At 39.0% G+C, this 19,154-nt stretch overlaps 1 protein-coding gene across 1 annotated transcript in view; it reads right to left on the minus strand.

Moving 5' to 3' along the window:
- The window catches only part of LOC119917672 (collagen alpha-1(XIX) chain), a 99,122-nt gene that overhangs the window by 23,882 nt on the left and 56,086 nt on the right, over positions 1–19,154 (minus strand). Inside the window, exons 19-34 of the mRNA XM_038738094.1 lie at positions 18,045–18,107; positions 17,926–17,970; positions 15,992–16,024; positions 12,546–12,584; positions 12,376–12,420; positions 11,595–11,630; positions 8,580–8,624; positions 7,676–7,720; positions 7,131–7,193; positions 5,877–5,957; positions 4,221–4,262; positions 3,181–3,258; positions 2,766–2,801; positions 2,523–2,576; positions 2,237–2,290; positions 1,425–1,466 (exon numbers count right to left, since the gene is read on the minus strand). Of these exons, the coding sequence (XP_038594022.1) occupies positions 1,425–1,466; positions 2,237–2,290; positions 2,523–2,576; positions 2,766–2,801; positions 3,181–3,258; positions 4,221–4,262; positions 5,877–5,957; positions 7,131–7,193; positions 7,676–7,720; positions 8,580–8,624; positions 11,595–11,630; positions 12,376–12,420; positions 12,546–12,584; positions 15,992–16,024; positions 17,926–17,970; positions 18,045–18,107 (801 nt within the window). The remainder of the gene's footprint in view (positions 1–1,424; positions 1,467–2,236; positions 2,291–2,522; positions 2,577–2,765; positions 2,802–3,180; positions 3,259–4,220; positions 4,263–5,876; positions 5,958–7,130; positions 7,194–7,675; positions 7,721–8,579; positions 8,625–11,594; positions 11,631–12,375; positions 12,421–12,545; positions 12,585–15,991; positions 16,025–17,925; positions 17,971–18,044; positions 18,108–19,154) is intronic.

A 19,154-nucleotide genomic window follows, 5' to 3' on the forward strand; every position in this document is an offset into this window, starting at 1 on the left:
ATCCAGTCTAGATATAGGCACTGCACCTTCCAGGAAATAGGTAAGAACAGTTGGAGGGAGAATAGAGCACCATTAAAAAGCGGCATTAAATCAGAAGCTGAGTCTGAAATACAATATGGAAAATAACCTGGACATCCTAGTCATCTAATTATCTTCCGGGAAATGTTAGCAATAAAACAATATAAGAGCATGTTATTATTGAGCTTATGAATGAAACAAAACTGTGTGTAGACCTTTTTTGTAGGTGTCACCCAGGTGTTAAATATAAGTAAGTAAGTAGCTACTAAACAACTCCGATGAAGGCTGCAAACAGTAGCAGAATCTAACAGAGCACTTAATGGATACAATAAGTTGACACTGAAGGAAAAGGTGAAAGAAAATCATAAGACTGCTGGCAACTGTCTTTATCTATTAATGATTGGTGAGGTGAAGGTATTTTATTTATTGTCAGAGTTGACGTGCATTAAGTATTAAACCTTAAAACACATTATTTAGCTAAGTGCTGCCCTGCAGGTATTATAATTAAGGAAGGTGACTACTCTGCTTCCATCAAAAGAAAAAAAGAATCTGTTATTTGTGTGGATTTTGATGGAAAATGCCCATTATGAAAGGTAACAGCCACAAAAGAAGTACTTGATCTCCCTTTTTACTCTATAATCTCAGATAATAAAGGCTGCAGGCTGAATAGTGTTTCACATTGCGTTTGGCCTCACAGTCCGGGTCCAAATTTGGCATTTGGTCAGAAAAGTTAAAAAGTACCTTGGATGCTGTTTGTGCCAAATGATGGATAGAATAGGGACAATAACCTTTTATGTATGACAAACATGTTGGAACACAGTTTCAAAGTAAGAAAATAAAGACCACGCTGCATGGCTGGTGGTTTTAGGGAACAGATTTATAAAATATTTCAATCATTTCAGAAGCAAGAGAAGTGAGACCTGTTGTCAAAGCTTTTTGTTAAAAGGCTTTAGCTGTGAAATAAACTAATGTGAGTCTTCGTGCTGTGGGAAGAAAACTGCCACATTGCAATGATATTTTCAAAACTATCTACAGTATGTTTACATATCTGCAGAGGAATTCAATGTTTATTTTTTATGTGTGTAATTGTTTTTTTACACTGAATATTTACATTGCACTGGTGTGACATCTCTATATGCTATTATCTTCACTAATTAAACATGTTGTCATACAGTTTGACTATGCACCTGCGGTGACTGTGTACGCCTGGAGCCTCATGTGAGATGATTTGTCTTTTCTACAGATCTTTCTCCCAGGCTTTTACTATCGCTGTAAACTGATAGCATCCAAAAATTAGCAGAAGGGCACTTAAATTAACAAATATCGATCATTTTTAAATACTAACGTGCCACTTTGCATATTACTGTTTGTGAAAAGCTCAATCGTTAACTATGAAGATACAATACCTTAAGTAAAGCGCCCATGTCTCCAACAATTGGCAGAGCAGTCTGACAAAAAACAAAACAAGAAAGAAATCCATGACACATTGCCACAGTCTTCATTTCAGAGTGAACAAATCTTTCATGTTGTGGAAATATTCTACTGTTCTTTTAGTTGGTGCAACTGTATCTTGTAAATTGCTCGAAACATCAATTTATGAGACCATCTTATAAGTCTTTAAGGAATGTGATTTCACCCCAAACGTTTTAACAAACTTCTTTTTCAGTGTTTCATTTCTAGTTTTTATCTGCAATGCTTGAGGAAACAGTTTAATAACTTTGTTGCTGAAAGACAGAGTCCTCACATCTTCAAAATATTGTTGTTCTGTCGAGTTGAGGAAAACATGTTGAATTGCAGCCTATGTATATTTTTTAAAACATCAAATAGACAATAAATGTGCTTCCTGTGTCTTTACAACACATGAATATAAATAAGTTACAAATGTACAAGGCTTTGATGCAACAGCAGCACTCCTACCACACTACAGCTTTCAGAACAACAGTAAATATTGCTTACTTGAAACACATGAATAGACAAGAAAGATGTGAAAGCATGTTTTGACAACAGGGTGCTGCCAATTTGTCATAAACTATAACATTTTCCTGAAAGTGATGTTGTTTAGTGAACAGCAGGGCTAGCTGCTAATGATCCCAAAATTGGAGCTTTACTCTTTTAATAGTGACTTTGAATTTAAGGTGAGCTCAGTAGTTCAAGCAGTGATGCAGCAATGTTGCTGAACTGCAGAAATCACAGACAGACAACAGATTTCCTTACTTACTGGTTCACCTGGGGGTCCAGCAGGGCCCGGGGGGCCTGGTCTACCAGGGGAGCCCTTTAATTGAGACAAAGAAAGCAGTTAACAATCCTCCTGGCTATGATATTAAACAGACATGCAAGACTCTGCTTTCACCCTTATCTCAGTTGGTGGGGATTAGTGTCCAGGAGCTGTGATACTTGTTCATCTACAGTAGCTGACATTCTTTTATGCTTCTTATTAGTCATCTTTTATCTGCAGATCTGTGAGGGAGTGTATAAGAGTCGAAGGGCAGACTGATCTCACTCACCTCCCTTCCTGGAGCTCCAGGAGGGCCAGATAAACCTGAGGGTCCACGAGGGCCCTGAAACGCCCAGACACATGATTTGAAGATTCTTGCTTTAAACAACCAGCTAACAACTAACAAACACCGACAAGTATTATTTGTATTGCACAAAAGAGTGCTGGGCCATAGCAGCGTTGAGCTGAAAATTAGAAAGTAAAGGTGAACATGCTGTTTGTGTGTTGTGGATTTAGTACATTTTCCACCGACCTCAATTCCCGGCTTTCCTGGGGGTCCCATGGGGCCCTAAGAACACATCACACATCGTGTTAACACCGTCAGCCCTCTAGCACCCACTATCCCATAAAGGAATTGTGTTAGACAGCATTCGCTCTATTGATTCTCTGTCTCCAACAATCCTGTATTTCAAAAATGAAAGCAGACTCACTCACAATCTAATCTGTGAGGTTTGGTGCAGAGCATATATGACGAAGGCAGAGCGCAATACGCCAGCACCTCACAGTTATGACTAGCATTTTCATCGGACAGTGTATTTAATGAATGCTGATCTTGATATTCAAAGAGGATATTTCAATGCCTACAGACAGGAATCTGAAGGTATCATAGTTTGAACTAAAATATTAATGTGGGAGACAGAGACAAATCAATACAACATCGCACTCACAACCGGGCCGATGACACTCTCGCCAGGTTCTCCTTTTTCACCATGATCTCCTGGCAATCCTGGGACACCTCGCTCACCCTGACAAAAATCAAAGAGAGCAGTGGGGTTTCAGTGATAGTGAATCCAGACGTCATGGAGAGCCGCTGCACTGCATGATCATTAAGTATTCAGACTCTGCCGGAACTCATTTTCCGTTTTGTATTTTGCCTTCAGTAGTTTCAAGGCTAAAAAAAAACATTATGTTCCTTTGATAACTGGGGCATCTTTAGTGCATTATTGTCTAAACCTGCTGCCAAACTCCAAAACCTTGAAATCTCAGTTTAAAATGAAGTAAATACAGTATGTGAGCATATTTTACCTATATGAATGGTATCGCCTACTCGAGTGATTCTCAACCATCGGTTCCTCTGCAGTTGCAAGGGGGTATGTTTAAAGATTGCAGAGAATTTAATTAAAGCTCAACTAATTTGAAATAGTAATTAGTTAAAACATTCACTACAAACAGGCAAAAACAACAGGTTAAAACAAAAGTCCTTATACTGAGTCAGCTGCCAACCTAAACACTGCAGTGTGTGTTGCTATTAAGGGTGTGTGAAAAGTAGCCAGCAAGTCAGCAGATAGGTCTAAAAGTAACAGACAAATGGTTGGAATAGATGCTTAAAGGAATGAATTTGTAGATCAAGAAGATAGCTAAAGTAATGGATAAATGTTTGAAACATTTAGCTTCAACCACAAAAGACAGTCAGACAGTCTATTGTATGAAAGTATTATTGTAGTCTAACAATACACACTTTTATTAGTTTAAAATCATTTCAAAGGAACACATTTGGAGCATGACAGGTGACTGGTGTTGATGAAGGAGTGCTTGAGTTCGGTCTGACAGTTGGCCAAAAAAAAACTGGGAACCACTAACCTATACTGAACTTGAACATGAAATTATTATGGTAAAACATGCACAGTTACCATGAACATTCCTGATCTATCTGCAGAAGTTCACATAGTGAGCAGTATAGATGCTCCACCACAGCAGTGCTTCCTACCTTGGGCCCACGAGACCCTCTGGTTAGAGACAAACCATCGCCCTACAAAACAAGAAGAAGACATCAGGATAAGGATTCACCGCACATTCATCAGCAGTTCACTGAGGTGCAGCCCAAAAAAGTTGTTCTAGTGCCAGAATTTAACTACTGGATGTGTGCGAGCTACACTCCACAGTACAAACAGCAGTCTGAACACAGAGCTGCATTATGAGCTCATGTTCAATACTGTTTACAACACTTTTAATAGTTTCCATGTATAGAGGCAAACTGATAATGCCATACCACAGAGAAAAATCTTGATTGGAATCGAGGCTACTGTGAGCATTATTTACTGTACAGTTCAGATGAGACATTGATTTCTGTGGTCAGCATGTATTAGTGTTACAAGTCCTACATTGCACAATGTAAATTAGCTGTGCGGTAGTTGGATTTGAACTTACACAGCAATTCTACAGTTTTAGGGAGAAATGTACCAATTCACTCAAACATAAAACAGAGAAAAGGTCTGGGAAGCACAGAACTTTTTGGGGACAAATAATATTATCCCAAGACAGCATTTTCAGAAAGTTCCATTAAACATTATGCGTTAGCACTCTATTGAAACAAAACCTTTATTTCAGTACTTTAGAGAGAGATGGCTAATATATGCAAATAATAAAAGCCAAAAGAAACAAACAGTAAATTGCTCATTATTCATTTAAAGGTAAAATCAATAAAGTGACATTCAAGACTTGAGCAGGCTGACTCATTAAAGATGCAGAGACCATTTACAATTCTGTTTATGGCTTTTTTCCCTTTTCTTTGTCTTACCTAATAAAGACCATAAAATGTTGAGAATGAATTTTCCTCCAACAGCTGCAGATGGAAATGACGTTCGTAAAAGACTATCAGGATCGATGCAGAAGGATGTCCTCTACGATAGATAGAGCTCTCTTTGTTTGACTTTTGAACTATGTAACAACAATAAGAGGTCATTGGCCTGCTGTAAACAGCTCCCCTTGACATTTACACGCACACACACTTATATAGCCCTCTTTTCCAATCCTGCTCCAATTTTCACAGTGCTAGAGAACATTAAATAGGTTTAAATACTTCTGCCTGAATGCAATCTTTCCCTTATTACTCTGCTCAACCGAACACAGCACCCCTTGCTTGATGAGTAGGTCTGCTGTTGGGCTTAATGTTCAGTTCACACACACAAACATGATTGTTTAAAGCCTTATAGAGCACTTGCTGGTGACTGAGGAGCCCAAGTTCTGTCAACCAGGACTGAGGCCTTGGCTGCACATGCAACCCCTTTTTGGTGAAGCTATAATGAACATTTCTATATGCAAAGCCACGTCCATTAAAGAGAGTGCTTCAACAGCTATAAGCTCCAAAATGGGAGGATAGGTGATTACCCAAGCTGGGGTTATCCAATGGTGGATTACCTAATGGCATTGCATCTCCATAATGTCATGGCAGCTACACAGCTGGAGGAGCTAGTTTCCTTTAACTCATCTGTTGCTGTTCCAGCTATTTGCAGAATTTCTGCTTTCTGAACTTCTGTTGAATGTTCTTGTTTTCTACACTGCCATCTTCTGTGTCCTGTGACTCGAGGTCTGAAGCCATCAAGGTCAGTTGAAAGTGACTGCTGAAACTCAATATGGTACCCACCATATATCCACCTCCAGGCTCTCCAGGCTCACCCTTGGGACCTGGAGGTCCCTGTGGCCCCATCACTCCACCAGAGTCCCCCTTCAGACAGAAAGACAAACAGCTTTCAGAAGTTTCTCCATAGACAAAATGTCAGAGTGGCTGTGTTATCTCAGCAATGCAAAGGATATGCTGTATTACACACAGGGAGGTGAACAAGGACAAGGCTGGAGGGTAAAGCAGGTACATCAATGGGTATAAACATTAACATTGTTTGTTAGAGGGGACAGCTTTTGGCCCTGCATGGGCCCTCACAAAACCATCGGGTTTTAAGGTTGGACATCACTGTCCACAGGGCAGAAACAGCAGTGTCCACTTTCTTTTCACTGCCTCAAATATATTTTTATCCAGTCATGGATAAAATCAACTTCTGCGGTGCAATTTTACGGCCTTAGGGCTGTTGTCTTTTTGCAGTGTTGGTTGGTGCACCACAAATATCAAAATCTATAAGGTGTATTGCCACAAATTTTGTACAAAGATGTATGGTCCTTTGAGGATGATTCCTACAGACCTGGATGATCCCCTCACTTTTCCTCTTGCTGCATCATAAGGTCATAATTTCAATTTGATTAACACTTTAGTACTTTTAAACTTTAGTTTCCATCAGCCTCAGCTGTACTTTGTCTTTAGAAAGAATTAGCAAATGTTTGCATGCTATCAAGCTAAACTAAGATGTTGCACATGGTAAATATCATCTGACACTGTGAGCATCTTAGCTGTCTTAGTGAGCTTTGTTTATTCCATGTATTTATTCATACACTACCACATGATTATACAACCAGAACTTGCATCAGTATAGCAAAGATGACAAAAGAGGATTATAAATGTGAATGGATGTAGGAATCTTCAGCACTTTAGGTTTATTTCTCTTGCCCCGGAGTGAAACAGAGTGACTCCAGTGGGTGGGGAACTGCTTCGTTTATTTTGACAAGTGACAGACCGCATCAAATATGCATGTCAACTGTGCGCTTTTCCACTTTCAGCACAGTATTTGGAACAAGTCCTACTGCAAGAAAAAAAAACTGTGTACAAATAACAGAGTAGTCAGAGGCATCAAAGGCGAGAACACAAAGTTACAACATGATTGAGGATGGCATGCAGGGCAAATAATCTGAAAGGTGTCTTCACAAGTTGTCTAGCATGTTCAATCCGTGATAAAACATCATAGCTTCATATTTTTCTTTGAGGTGATAACTTAATTTGAAGTTTACCTACCTTTTCCCCTTTCAGGCCATCTCTCCCAGGCACCCCTTGCTCCCCTGGCTCCCCTGGCGAGCACTGTAAATAGTGGTGAAAAGAGACACATCTATCACCAGGCCTTCATCTTCTCACACACATTTATCTCCTCCTCCTCACTGCTTCAGCGGGCTGCCGTGTTCCAACATAATTTCCCTTAGCCAGGATTTATGAAATGCCTCTTTTCCCTCCCTGCTTTTGAGTAAAGACAGATGCTCATTACTGAAGCAGGTGTGGAGAACAGATTGGGCCTCTGCCTCCGTTCCTGGCATAACGCGCTCAGATTTGCCTCTTTCCACTAATTAATTCTTAAATTTGATTACTGATCGTCTGTGTAAAAATTCTGGACTTTTCTCCCAACTTCCTCTCCACCTCGGCCTGGTGACGTTTATCAGTTCTCTTATCTCTCTCTTTCATTTTGGCAGACTGAGTTAGAGAGTAGAGGAAATGGCAAGGTGATAGAGAAGGCAATGAGAGAAAGGAGGCTTGACATGAAGTGCTATGTCTTGTGCCAATATACTTACTGGCTCGCCCGGGAGTCCTGGGAGTCCAGGCAGGCCTGGCTTCCCCTGGCAAAACACAAAGGAAAACCATTACTTTGGGCTATTTTCTCCCTTTGTCTGGTGACAAAATTGTCTGGGCTTTCAAATGTTATAGCCCAGCCAGTTACACTCGAGACATCGACTTTCGAGAGTATTTCAAATAGCTGTGTTGTTGAAGTGCTGCCCCTGCTGCCTTTTTAATAAACCATGGTTAGTCTCATGACAATTACTGCACTGTACGCTGAGGATATCGTCATGACTGAGCTGTAGCTTTGCACGCACATGTTATCTCAAATAAAAACGTACTCATTGGTTATGTTGTTTATGATCTTGGTATACACTGATGATGTGAGCGCTTCACATATTACCATCGAAACTGAGCTTATGTTGAATGACAATTGAGAAAGAGTGTACATGCATCAGTCTCCTGGCAACTATCACGTTTCATGATTGGAATTCAGCATTTAAATGAGTGTGTAAACAGTGATTACATTTACAAAACATATATAACCTAAGCATTAATGTTAATATGCAATTTTATCCATATTCCACTAACAAATAATCTGCTCTCCTGGTAATATCATAATCACTACCATTAAAAACAGAGCTCTCACCAAAACCAGCTGAAGAAACGATAAATGAGATGTTCACCTTTCAGTATGTTAGTTAATATGGGCCTGAACCAGCTGTTATGATCAAGTTCTACAAGTAACATCAATCCATCTAAGGTACTGTTAATGAGATCCAACTCCTAAAAGATAAAAATTTCAGGGAACTTGAGTGGCCGTCGTCTCACTGTTGTTTATATTCAGCTGGTTTGTATGCCTCTCGTTTCACCTGCTCTGAGGGGCACAGCAGACATGAGATGAGTACAGTAAAGACTCACCTCTGGTCCTTGATCTCCCTTTAGTCCAGGAGGCCCTATGTTTCCCTGGTACAAGCACCAAAAAGGGTGAGTAAGATGTATAGGGGAGGCAGGAACATGGAAGAGAAAAACATCAGACTTTTAACTTGTTTATGTCACATGAGAGAAAGCCTATACAGTGGAAACCGGTTATAGTATGTCTGTCAGGGTCAAATTGATCACTATAAGTGGTTATTACACCGTGTATTTATTTATTTTTTGTTCCTGTTGTTTTGAAATGAACCTATTTCCAATGAAATAATTGACAAATTTTTGTCTTTTCGTTCATGTAAAGTAAGAAAAACACAACATATGAATCCAAATTAACATGTATTTATACTAAAAACTACTTTTAATACTTTTTTTTTACAGTACAAAAATGACAAGCAAGAATACTGATAAATGATAGAATAATACAAATATATTTTGTATTTAAAATAATCATTCTGGTTGTTTCCTCTGCTTCACAACTTTAATCCCTACTGTGTGGGCAATAGGACCTTGAGTGAGGCTGCAGTTAATCGCTGCTCTGCCAAGCAACATAACCCTGACTACACACTCTCACTGACACACACAGATGAATGGTGAAGGAAGATTGATTCAATGTAGTGAGTGAATTGTAAGTTGTTGTTAATGATTGTTACTTGCTTAAATTTAGATATTTTTGTTGGCTATGGAAAACTCTAGTCTAGCTAGTGTGAACGCCTCTAATATCTCTATGATAGGATTTCTAAACAATATCAGTCCCCACAGAATGTTGTTTTCAGTGAAAACAGTGTGTCATAGTGTCCCTGTTAATGCAATTGTACCGGTTTATCCTTCAGTTCATTGACCAGATGGATATCTTAAGATATTTTAGGAGAGGGAGAGAGAAGCAGGAGATTGGCAGGGCAGTTGATTCTGAGGTCAGTAGTGGTCTACAGGTCTAAAGAAATGTGTGGTGTTTTTTTTCTTCTAACAATAGGCTTTAGTTGGCAGATCTAGGCAATTAAACTAAATTATTTTATGATATTTATTATATTTGCTTATATATATATATATATTATATTTGATTCTGACCAACTTAATAAATTAAATAAATATGTCAATGTTGCCTAAATGTAGGCTAGGCTTTACATAAGTGTGTACCCACAGATATACATAATATAATAAAATAAAAGCAATCATAAATACTTCTGCCTTATTAAATTCAGACAGTAGCCAATTGAAATGGGATCCTTATCAAGAGCGTACATGAGAAAGTATTTATTGTATGCTTGTATGCAAGCTAAACTATTGAGCAAAATCACACTGATTGAATCAATCTACAGTGCAGTAACAGTAATTAGTGTTATTAAATAGCATTCTTTAAACCTGCAACTAATAAAGAAAGGACTTAGATATGCTATTACTTTATCACACATGTGCATGAGCAGATGGATAGCATTTAAGTCACAGCCTACAGAAGACCTCAGCAGAAGCACAGTAAATTCCCCCCACGCAGCTTTGATGTGACTTAAAAGTTAACATTACAGTAACTTTTGTTCAATAGAGAGGAAATGGAAGAAGAGAATATGTCTGTTGCTTTTTACTTCTTAACATCTTGGCTTCATGACTGGTTGTTGACATAAGTGTAGTTCAAATACAGTAGCAAAAGGTTTTGCAAGCGCAACTTACACATACCCTGGTGGCTAAGCCCCCACTGTCTTTCAATCCTTGTGACGTCCCTGCTAGTGAGCTTAGTGTGATTTACTGTACAATCATTAATCTTGAAAAACTACACATTTCTAAATCTTTTGTAGTCATTTTGGTATTACTTTAGAATAAATACATGCTCATTTGAATTCATAGGTTATTTTTTCAGATTTTATGTGAATGAAGACACAAATTCACACATTTCTCAGTTTTAAATTCAAAATATCACTGTACTGGTCAAAAATGCAATATTTGTGGGGAATAATAGGCATTTTCCATACTTTTGAGGAATAAGTATTTAGGAAATAACACTTAGTACCCCGTATCAAAAATTGTGTTATTTTTTTCTTCTCTTTATTTCTCACGCAGATTACTGTCTAATTGACATTTTCATACATGAATATAAAGCAATGAAGCAGACAGCTTTGTTATATATACAAATTTAAGCATTGCCCTCTCATGCTCCAAGGCCTGTCTGAATGGTCTGGTTGAAAGCATTACACTCCACTCTAGTAACATACCTGCTGCAAGAGAGAGCGGGGATGATAATTAAGCACTGTAAAAGTCCCAAAACGCCAGCAGAGCAGGAATGGGAGGGCAACACAACTCACTGAGCCACGGTGATGTGAGTATAGTAGAGAAAAATATCACATGGGTGTGCGAGTTTGCACACCAAGCACCCACACACTCACAAACAGTGAACTTATGCTAGGAGAGTAGGCAGGGACGGTCGTTAAACACTGTAGCAGTCCCAAAACCTCATATAAATAAGTTAAAAGAAAGCCTATGCATATTACAACTTGCAAACACTGTAAGCAAATTATTTAAACAGCATTTGTATATGAATGATTCTGCCCCAAGCTTTGTGATCCACATAAGCGATTGATCGCTGTAACTGTGATCGCTTTCTTTTTGAATTCGAGATACAGTAGAACTGCTGCACACATTAATGTCTCAAAGACGGTTCGTAGGAGAGGCATTAAAGTTGACACCAGAAAGGAGTGAAGGTCAACTTCAGTCGTAACTGGAAGAGAAATTACTCTGGTGTGTCAGCTCAGGAACACCAAAATGGATATGGCATGTTGTAGGGCCACTGTCAGGACTTACTGCATGTCAAAGAAAGAACTTTTGCTACAATAAAAATGGCTTTGATCCACAATATGTATACTCTATACAGCACGACCCGTTGTGACCGGTCATTTGAGAGTCACAGTGGAGAGCTTTACAGAGTGGGACTCAGTGGACATAAGGGACTTTGGAGTTTTATTTTGTTGGCAGCAATGCTCAAGTTTTAGTGCCAGTGCTAGGTCTTCAACAAGTTACCTTGAAGCCTTGCGGTCCTTGAGCTCCTCTCTCCCCCTGTAGAGAGTAAAGGAGATAGACAACCATTTCTCAAAACGTGCATAAAGAATAGTCAAGTAAGTCATTCCTCTTGCTGACAGCAGTAAGGTTTTTTTTAAAAATGTCCTCAAGGACCCTCATGAAGTTAGCTTTCACACTGTGTGAAGGTTAAGAATATGGAGTATTTCCTTCACCAAGTTTACTCCTTTGTTCTCAAAATGTGAACATAATCAAAGAAGCAACTTTTTCAAATAAAGTCTACACCTGAGATACCATATATAACATTTTTGCTCATGCCTTCATACCACTTACACGTGTCATAATTTTATGCCGAGTGTTTGACTTTGACGATTGCCATTATTCAGTAGTTCATCCTCAGTAGATTCTTATATCTCTACGTATATAATGTGTTTCTCTTTTTCATTTAGCTGCTTTTGATTCTTGATTTAGCTGCATCAGTGGCCTTTGTAATCTGCTTGCCTCAAGTAGATGCAGCTGCTGTTTTGAGGTCCAAACAATAATTGTACAACAATTTATTCTGTGCGCCACCTCTGCAGACAACTTCCAGCTCTGAACAGCAGGTGATGTTCAATTGTTCTTTGCGAACCAAATGTCAACTCGGTTTTTGTTGATGTTACATAAGAAATGGAAACATTTTTCACGCTGTGGTGTCAAGTGTTGGCTGCGATGTTTGAAAACAAATACTGAGTTTCCTATGGTTAAATTGTCTTTACTGAGAAATCATAACGAGGGAAATAGTTACCTGATCTCCCTTTTCTGCCTTTAGGGTCCTCTCCTTCATTTCATCCTCAAACACAAGAGAAAACAGACTACTATAAAATCAGACTGAAGTGTACAATTTGAAGCGGAACCACAGAAAATAACATATCATAACTAAACATTTCAGATTTTATGATATAAACAGTTGCTTACAGTTCCAGAGAGCTGTCTTAATCCGTGAGCTGTCATCACCTAGAAGTAATGAAAAAGACACAGTGTTCTCTGAACTCTCTACTGATCTTGCAATTACTGCAAGTAAGAATCTTAAAAAATTCTCCTGAGCTGATTGTTTAGAACGGGAATATAGAAGTAACAACTTCTTGATCCACAAATGTGTGCCCAACATGAATCTCTTGATAGCAATCTGATCCTCAGTATAAGTGGAAAAAATAAATCACTATCTAGATTTAATGTTTCTATATTTCTTAAGTAAAGCTTAGAAGTGAGGTGACAGAGCGGCTGGGCAGAGCCTTCTACAACTAAATGAAAAGAAATGTAAGTGGAAAGGTCAAGACCAACCAGTTAAGGTGGACTGATTCCCGGAACTACTACAACTGAAGAGAAGAAATTTCCAAATTAAATCCCATTAAATTAAAGCATCATCAGATTATTCTTTGCAGTGTTTCTACAAAGCTACTTGATCCTCATATCATTCCCTGTGTATGTTACACATAAAATCAAAGACTTGATTTAGACCTGGAATTAATATACATGATTGCGGATCAGAATACAATCTTGACCAAAAAAAAAAACACAGGGGGAAATACACCCAGGGCACATGGAATTATTCAATGGCTATACTATTGACACAAGTGACCACACTGCGCACAAGTGTAAATGCAAATGCTTTTTTAATCCACAAATTTACAGAAACTTGTGTTCAGCATTCCAGTTGCCTAATGGCTTTTTTCACCACTTCAAAAATAAAGAGAGGGGTGGAACATTTCATGGCCGACACTTGAGACATATAGCAGGTTCGCACATTGAGATACAATCTGGACATGAGACGCACAATAAAATGTTGATGTAAACGGCACAAAAGATTTACAGTAAAAGTGAGGCCAATTTTAAAGGCCCAGTGGATTAAGAACTGAGTAAAGCAATCTAGGGAGCAATGCTAATTATCTATCTATAATCATCAGATTCTCATTACATCTGAATGTCCTCAGGCCCTTTGTACTGTGTTAACCACATGTTTCACCGCTGTATGCAGTTATAACCAGATCATTCTTGGGTGGTTTACATAACAATGAAAGAAGCAAAAGACCATAGAAGCAATCTTGGATCTGAAAGCCATCTCCAGGTGGGGGACGATTTGGGTATATTAGAAGGAATGGATTATTTGGCAGGAAAGTGGCTTGTATTGAGATCAGTGCCACTGGTTTCTTCCCTTGTTTTTTCCCCCCATTTAAGTGTGTTTGTTTTTCTTTGTCCGCCTGTATAGGTGTCCTTGTTTCCTGACTAATGTGTGCCTGTGCGCCCTTTGAGCATGTTACTGTGATTAAGGGCTATACAGTACAAAATAAACTTGACATTAATTGCTCTCCCCTCCTTCAGTAACAATAGTCAAAGTAACCTTCGGTAAGGTACTGAATTCCCTACTGTCCCAGTGCAGTGCCTGCATAATCAGTCAACCTTCAACCTGCAGTCACTCACCAGAGCAGCTGCCACAGAAGCAGTCAGTCTGTGACCGGATCAGAAATTTCTGAATGAATTTTTCTCTAGAGGAGAGAATTACTGCATAGAACCTTCTCCCACAACATACCTTGGAATAACATATTCAGTTTAATAGATTGTAAAGTTAAAGCAGTACTGGCAGCAATAAAAGCAGGACCGTCTCAGACTGTTTTGCCACTTTAAGGGCAGTGGGGGAAGTGATGGCCGTGCATGCCTGTAAGCCCACTGCTCCCCCCTGTCACTAATAAACAGAGGCACAAGAAGGTTTATGAAGGGAGGGTAATGATCTGAACCCTTGCTTCTGCTGTGTAAGGGAAATCAATGCTTAACTGCCAAAATTATCTGCCATGGGAAAGCAGAGAGCACGGACAGAGACTGGTACTAAATATTCAAACAGCCTCATTTATCAAATGACTAATGCTTTCCCCTATGCTGTGTGCTATAGTATACATATCCTATATTCTGGGTGGCCCACACCTCACTACACAACAATGAACACAACTGAGTATTTCAGTTTTGACAGAACATTTCTTTATCTTCTGCCCGAAGTTGAAATGAAATATAGACAAAGGAGACACCTATTCAAAAAGAATTGCAATGCAAGACTTCAGTGTTTTGAACAGCCATTAAAACCGCCTACGCTGATATCTATTCTTATTAAGGGAGTTGGCTTTTTGTTGGTTAGACACAAACCAGTGAAACCAGTGGAAAGGGAGTGATATTTGTTCGCTATATAATTAAGTTGTCTAATTTCCATATGAATCACCTGCTAACAAGCAATGTGAATGAGAATGAGAATGAAAGCCATCAAAGTTTGTCACCAAGTTCATGTGTGAAGCCTTCAGAGGCTCAATAGGCAACAGATCTTTAGAACAAAACCCATTAGGAGTCATCTAAATGTCAACCCCCCTTCACACTGTGACAAGTGGGCTCCAACATGTTTTCCTTTCACACTTTATATAGTTTAATTTCTCTTTTTTTTTCAAATAGGGATCTCATAGATGCTGCATGTCTTTGTAGTCAGTACTGCCCCCTCGCAGATCTTTAACTGATTTGTCACAGTGTGTTTTTGACTCTAAGCAATACATTCTATCATCCCAGCGCCACCTACTCCGTGTCACCTTCAGCGTACATCAGACAACCACCATGACATCAGGGTTTCTCGTTTTTTTAATCTGCTTCTCCACTGAAGGCAGCACTAGTGTCTTCCGACAAAATGTTTCCTTAATTTACAATTATGAACATTATAAACACGTCATGTGGTGCATGGCCTCTATTAATTTGCAAGTTGTTTTTTGTTCCAATCAAACAATTACGGCGCCAGTGGGTGATGGCAAATGTGTTAATTTGATACTAGATACACAGTTCACAGCTTCCAATGCCAGTGCAAGCTATTTTGAGCATAATTCTCTTCTGTGTACAATACTCAAAAATGACTCATTGGGAGCTTGCTGCCAAATACAGTTCATTTCCTGGAAAAAACGAGGAAGCTCTTTCTCGGATAAATCCAACACAACGCATTTCAACTGCCTATGTTTCATGCCCTTTATCAACTCTGATCGACTTTGTAATGAAACTATATGAACACATCTGCAAGGTTGTCAAAGAATGGATACTGGTTACAAGATGACATGCCACCATGTTGGTGGTGTGACAGCAAAAGGAAACACTGCTTTTGCCTGTTTCTCCATGGTTCCAAATTTTTTCATAGTAGGATGTGAACAGCATACTGATGCACAAAACACTGACATTTTCTTTTTTTCAGGTTGGCCGCAGTGAACAAAGCACCGATATTATAATCATTTGTTGTTACTCATCCAACATGGTGTGGTCCCTTTAGATAAAATACTGATCAAATCTCATAATAATTGGCAATGAATGATATTGTGTAAGGTGGGCTTTCATCACTGTATTGTACTTACAGGACCAGGGGGACCAGGAGGGCCGACGTCACCCTGAAAATACAACAGAAACAAAATACCAATCAGTACAGACTGATAGACAGAATGTACAGCGACAAAAAAAGGGAAAACTAGAAAAAAAGAAACAAAGACAAAGGATAAAAATGCACAAGAGAAACTATTTCTGAAAGCAAGGTGACCTCAAACAGCTACATCAATAGGTTTTCGAGCAACAATAAAGGAGGCAATAACATAACCAGAGAAAATTCAGTCTAACTCAAGTAATGTGAGAAGAGCCATGAGAGGAGTGCAAAGAAAACATTAAAGCATTCTTGTTAAAAACATTCTGCAGTGGTGTGCATTTCAAGTGCATCACATAGAATGTTGCCATACTTATGGCTTACATATATATATACACCTTGTATACCGCTTTTTAATGTGTGTAATTTACAAGCTATAACTTGATTTTAATAAAACAAGGAAACCCAGCACAACATCTTTATACAGCCCTATAAACAACAACAAAAAAAAACTAAAAAGCCCTCGGAGCACTCATGGGGTACCTTGCCAAGCATACACAATTCTCTAAATTTGTCATTTTAATAACAGAAAAGGTTTAGGGCGTTTTTCATCCCCAGTTGGATCTGGATCAAAACACACATGATGGAAAACAATCGTGCTGATTTTTAGAGAATACCTAAATCCTGGGAACATATGGGCTTAATTAAACAAGTCGCACAATTCATCTCCAATATCCTTGTCTTATTTATTTAAACATGTTTGGCTAACTTGCCATCATCAGGTAAAGGTTTTTAGCCATGCTCTAGTGATGGCAATGTCGGTCAGTCCCTCAGTTTGGTTTAGATGAAAATAGTTTAAAGCATTGCCATGGGATTTTATACAGTCATGGTTCCCAGAGAATGAATCCTACTGAATTGGTGATCACCTGACTTTTCCTCTAGCGGCACCACGTGGTTGACATTTTAGTGAAATGTCCCAACAACTACTGGATGGATTGCCATGTAATTTGGGTCATACGTTCATTTGTCCCTCAGGATGAATAGTAAACACTTTGACGATGCGATTGCTTTTCATCATCATCTGGTATAATGTTTACCATGTTAAACATATGAATGATCCCAGACATAACCATTCAGCTCGAAGCACAACTGTGCCCAAATGCAGTCTCACTAGCTTTTAAGAGACTTTTTCTATCTTTGGATGATTTGTGAATAATGCATAATTATATGTTGAGGCCATTTGAATGTATTACCTTGCTGTGAAATCCCATTAAATTTCATAAGGGTTGCTCGGAGATGATATATGCACCTTTCATCTGAATTTGGTTGAAACTGCAGCGTGCATACAAGAATGTTGCCAATTTATGCCAAATAGGCAATGCCTACAAGAATTCAGACAGCATTTACCTATTTGTTGTGAACCAAATATGGTGGCAAATGAATAAAATTCACAGAAATTATAAAATTATATGTACTTGTAATTTGTCTACAGCCACAAAAAGGTGAAAACACACTCTCACGCAGCCAGAAACTGTCATCAGCAAGACAATGATTAAAAGCATGCTTAGAGGAGCAAAGGATACAAACAGTAGCAACTGTAAAAACCAAGAAATAATCACCTGCAGATTCATTATTTGATGTAATATGATTTCAAAGACCCTTGGAGGGTAAACACACTTGAAGAAGATAACTGACTCAAAAGGTTTAGCCTTTGAATTCTGGGAAATCATACCGATTATATTGCTTGAACTATCTTACCTCCACCACCTCTCTTTCTCTCTGCTTTCCACAGCTCATATCCACCCACCCACACACACACCCCCCCCCCCCCCCCACACACACACACACACACACACACACACACACACACACACACAGGCTCACGGAGCACAGAGGGAATCATCATGAATGACACTTGACATTGATGTGACTTACTTTTTGTCCTTTCATCCCGCTGGTCCCCTCTGAACCTGGCTGACCCTGTGGGAGGAGGCCTTGGTTAATGACTCTGTAACACAATAGCATTGTAAATGTCACTGCAGGAAAATACATACGGGGTCTCCTCTTTCTCCTTTCTCCCCTTTTTCCACTGGGACTCCAGACTCAACCATCTCCCCCTGCATGTGAACAGAGTAGATCATCGACAGTGACTGACAGCAAAGACAGGGCAAAATAACAGAAAGCTCAGAAGGTGAAAGTTAGTTGTTGTGAATATGTAATCAGAAAAAAACACACAATACTGTCTCTCATCAGAATTTTTATTTGTATAATTACATACAAGCATGGTGTTTTAAGTCTAACAGGATACTGAAAAAGTCATGCTCGTGTTGCATTGCAGCATGTTTCCAATCATTCCCCTGTCTGCCAATAGATGGCACTTTATGACTACTGGTGATCGTCAGAGTATTTTTAATAGGATTTCTTCCTGTCAGTTCTATGGAGAGGTAAAGAAGTAAACATGACTGTAAAACAAATGTACTTGCACTGTGGTCAAGACACACAGTGAATGGATAGTTAAAAGGATTTATGATATATATATACGCCGGGGAGTCATTTCCCACTTTCTTTTTACCAGCTAAGATTTTAGCTACATAGTAGAAATGTGGTAAATAATTAACCAAATGCATCTGGAATAGGAGAAAACCATGTCACATCTCCTGACATGCTTAATAAAGCTCCCTGTTGTGATATATTTTTTTCTTTTCCAAACAGTAACACACAGAGACACACACCCACACAAAAATGGGTTGTTCATCAAAGATTTTTGTTGTTTTGTACATAAGGCTTCAGGTAATCTGTGCTGAGACATTATGGAGCATCTGTTTAGCAATCTGAGAAGACAGAGAGACATCAGAGAAAGGTTGCAGCTTATTTTCACACTTCTCAGCGGTGCCTGGACTCTAACAGACAATAATTATCATTCAGTTTTGGGCCCCTCCCCCGTCCCATCAACTCGCTAACGGCAGCCTCTGTGATACCGATCTTTTAATGAGATACAGTCACTGTTTCCTCATCCAAATTATGAGCTGTCATTAAGTCAGTCAACTGATGCCATGTATGAACGGTTGCATTGTCCTATTAATATTTTAGGCAGAGAGGACGGACTAGTGGCAAAATTGACTTTGAGTACTAATTCAATTCTGTACAGCTTTAATCTACTTTAA

The sequence above is a fragment of the Micropterus salmoides genome, unplaced genomic scaffold (assembly GCF_014851395.1).
Source record: "Micropterus salmoides isolate LMB-PRFRI ecotype aquatic unplaced genomic scaffold, ASM1485139v1 Ms_hic_scaffold_22, whole genome shotgun sequence".
NCBI classification, from domain to species: domain Eukaryota; kingdom Metazoa; phylum Chordata; class Actinopteri; order Centrarchiformes; family Centrarchidae; genus Micropterus; species Micropterus salmoides.